Source organism: Neomonachus schauinslandi, chromosome 8 (assembly GCF_002201575.2).
Source record: "Neomonachus schauinslandi chromosome 8, ASM220157v2, whole genome shotgun sequence".
Taxonomy (NCBI): domain Eukaryota; kingdom Metazoa; phylum Chordata; class Mammalia; order Carnivora; family Phocidae; genus Neomonachus; species Neomonachus schauinslandi.
In genome coordinates, this window is record NC_058410.1 from 117,651,572 (window position 1) to 117,654,276 (window position 2,705).

Here is a 2,705-nt window from a genome sequence, read left to right on the forward strand (position 1 = left end):
CACTTGGAGGGCTTGTTAAAATACAGATTGTTGGGCCCAAGGCCCAGAATTTCTGATTCGGGAGATCTGGGGTGAGGTCCAAGAATATGCATCTCTACACTTTGAGAACCAGTGATCGAGATGAACGTGTAATGAAAACTCAGGCCAGGTGGGGTTCAAGAAAGCTTCCAAAGCATGAGGCTGAGCTGTGTGAGGCAAATGAAGAGGCAGAAGGGCATTCCAGCCTGTTCGCAGCACAGAAGCATGAAAGACTGTGGTGTGTCTGAGGAACTGGAGTTGGCGCGAAAAAGGCTTTTGTGGGGGTGTGGCCAAAGATGGAAGCAGAAGTCAACTTGTCTAAAGGGCCTGTAGACAAGACAGAGAAATGCTCGGATTTGTGTCACAGAAAGATCTCTGTGGTTGCCATGTGGACGACTGTTTCTCTAGTGCCTATTTATTAACCTTCCCTGATTGGCAACGGACTTACCTTTGAACACAGACCTCCTTGTCATTGGAAGGGAGTGCCTGTAGCCTTGCTGGGAGTGACAGGTATTGCCTGAACACCATTTTGTGACTTCTGACCCTGCGGCCAACAGTGGGGCAGAGTGGAGGAAGGAGGAAGAACCTAGAAGGCAGGTTCTGTGTGCCTGCCGGCACCTCTTCCTCCTGAACTCTTTCCTCTCCCAGGGCAGGTGGTGTGATGTCTGTTTTACTCTCTGCCCTCTTTTTTTTTTTTTCACTTGGTCAGGCCTTACGCATCATATCTGCCTGACCAGGTAGCCTGCAGTATCCCTGGAAGGGGGGCAAGGGGGCAGAAGGATTTGTTTGCCTGCCTGTGGAGGCAGGATTGATAGATGGTAGCTACTCCTGGTATGTCTGTGGGTTTATCTGGGAATGGGAAGGGGGGTGGGGGTGGCTACCTTGGGGGAGAAGGGTTTCTCTGGTTATGCATTTACTACACATTCCTTCATCTGTTACTGGGCGTGATTTTAAGTTTGCCTTCTGGTGTGAGCGGGTCAGTCTCTGTATGACTGTGTGGGTTTGTGTTTGCGTTAGTGACAGAGCCTTTATTCTAGCCAGTGTGCTCTTGAGAATGTCTGTGGGTGTTCTGTCCCGTAACTGTATCTGCTGTGTGTACACCTATGTGTATTTATACGGGCAGCAGCGGCACCGTGGTTAGGAATACAAGCTGCTTAGGTTTAAACGAGGAAGTGCCTCTGAGGAGCCCTGTCCCCTCAGGTAAGTTATTTAACCTCCTGTAAAATGTAAATTGTGTGGTTCGTATTTAAGGGTTTAACATAGTCTATAGATCAGCCCTAACCCAACGGAAATATAAGGCAAGCCACATGTAATTTTTAATTTTCTGGTAGATACGTCAAAAAAGGTAAAAAGTAACAAGGTGAATTTAATTTAATTTTATTTTTTTAAAGATTTTATTTATTTATTTGACAGAGAGAGACACAGTGAGAGAGGAGCACAGGCAGGGGGAGTGGAGGGGGGAGAGGCAGGCTTCCCGCCAAGCGGGGAGCCCGATGCGGGGCTCGATCCCAGAACGCTGGGATCATGACCTGAGCCAAAGGCAGGCGTTTAACGACTGAGCCACCCAGGCGCCCCGGTGAATTTAATTTTAATAATATGTTCTGTCGAAGCCAGTATTCTGAAAGGTTAAGATTTCAAAATGTAATCAATACAAAAGATTATTAGTGGGCTATTTTACATTCTGTTTTTTTATTCAGAGTCTTTGAAATCTAATGTGTATCTTAACACTTCCAGCACATCTCAGTTCAAGCTACCACACTAGACAGTCAGTCCTAAGACCTTACCAGCTGCAAGTGTCAGCTATTGCGGTTACTGTTGTTCTCTTATCATGTGTCTGAGTTGTGGATGGCCGTATCTCATGTCTCTTGTCTTTGTGAATGTTTCTGGAGCCTTCCAGGAGAGGGGTGGGAGAGCAGTCCTGAGCTCCCAGCCCCCCGCACCCCCATCCCAGAGAGGTTTCCTGGGCAGGTTTTGCTGGGAGCCCTGACCCCATCCTGTGTCTCTGGCCCTTGTCCTCATAGCTTCTGTGCCCTGCCCACCCCTCTCCCCCCCCCCCCCCAGGAGCCAGGCCCACTGTCCCTTGCCCTGTCCCCTGCAGGCGGCCAGAATGGAGCTGTGGCCGGGGGTATGGACTGCGCCGCTGCTCCTCCTCCTCCTGCTGCCCCTCCTGCTGCCCGCCCTGTGGTTCTGCAGCCCCAGTGCCAAATACTTCTTCAAGATGGCCTTCTACAATGGCTGGATCCTCTTCCTGGCTGTGCTCGCCATCCCTGTGTGTGCCGTGCGAGGGCGAAACGTGGAGAACATGAAGTGAGGGCCAGCGGGGGGGGGGGGGTTGGGTGATGAGAGAACCTCAGAGTCAGAAGTGAGCAGTGGATGGGGAGGATGTGGGGTGTGTAGAGAAAGTAGAGAGAGCCCAGGGACAAGGAAGGCCAGAAGACTGCAAAGATGCCTGGGAAGACAGCGGGATGGGGGAACGGAGGCCTGCCGACAGACGGCAGTGGGTCCTGCTGGAACCCCTTGCCATGACCCCACAGGATCTTGCGCTTGATGCTGCTGCACATCAAATACCTGTATGGGATCCGAGTGGAGGTGCGCGGGGCTCACCACTTCCCTCCCTCCCAGCCCTACGTCGTGGTCTCCAACCACCAGAGCTCACTGGACCTGCTTGGTGAGATCCCTCATAGGGC

At 51.6% G+C, this 2,705-nt stretch overlaps 1 protein-coding gene across 1 annotated transcript in view; it reads left to right on the top strand.

Annotated features, from left to right (window-relative positions):
- The first annotated feature begins 1,136 nt into the window (after window positions 1-1,136).
- Window positions 1,137-2,705, top strand: part of AGPAT1 (1-acylglycerol-3-phosphate O-acyltransferase 1) — a 3,466-nt gene continuing 1,897 nt past the window's right edge. The window contains exons 1-3 of the mRNA XM_044917572.1: window positions 1,137-1,218; window positions 2,117-2,325; window positions 2,553-2,686. Coding sequence (XP_044773507.1) covers window positions 2,126-2,325; window positions 2,553-2,686 — 334 coding nt within the window. The 5' untranslated portion in view covers window positions 1,137-1,218; window positions 2,117-2,125. The remainder of the gene's footprint in view (window positions 1,219-2,116; window positions 2,326-2,552; window positions 2,687-2,705) is intronic.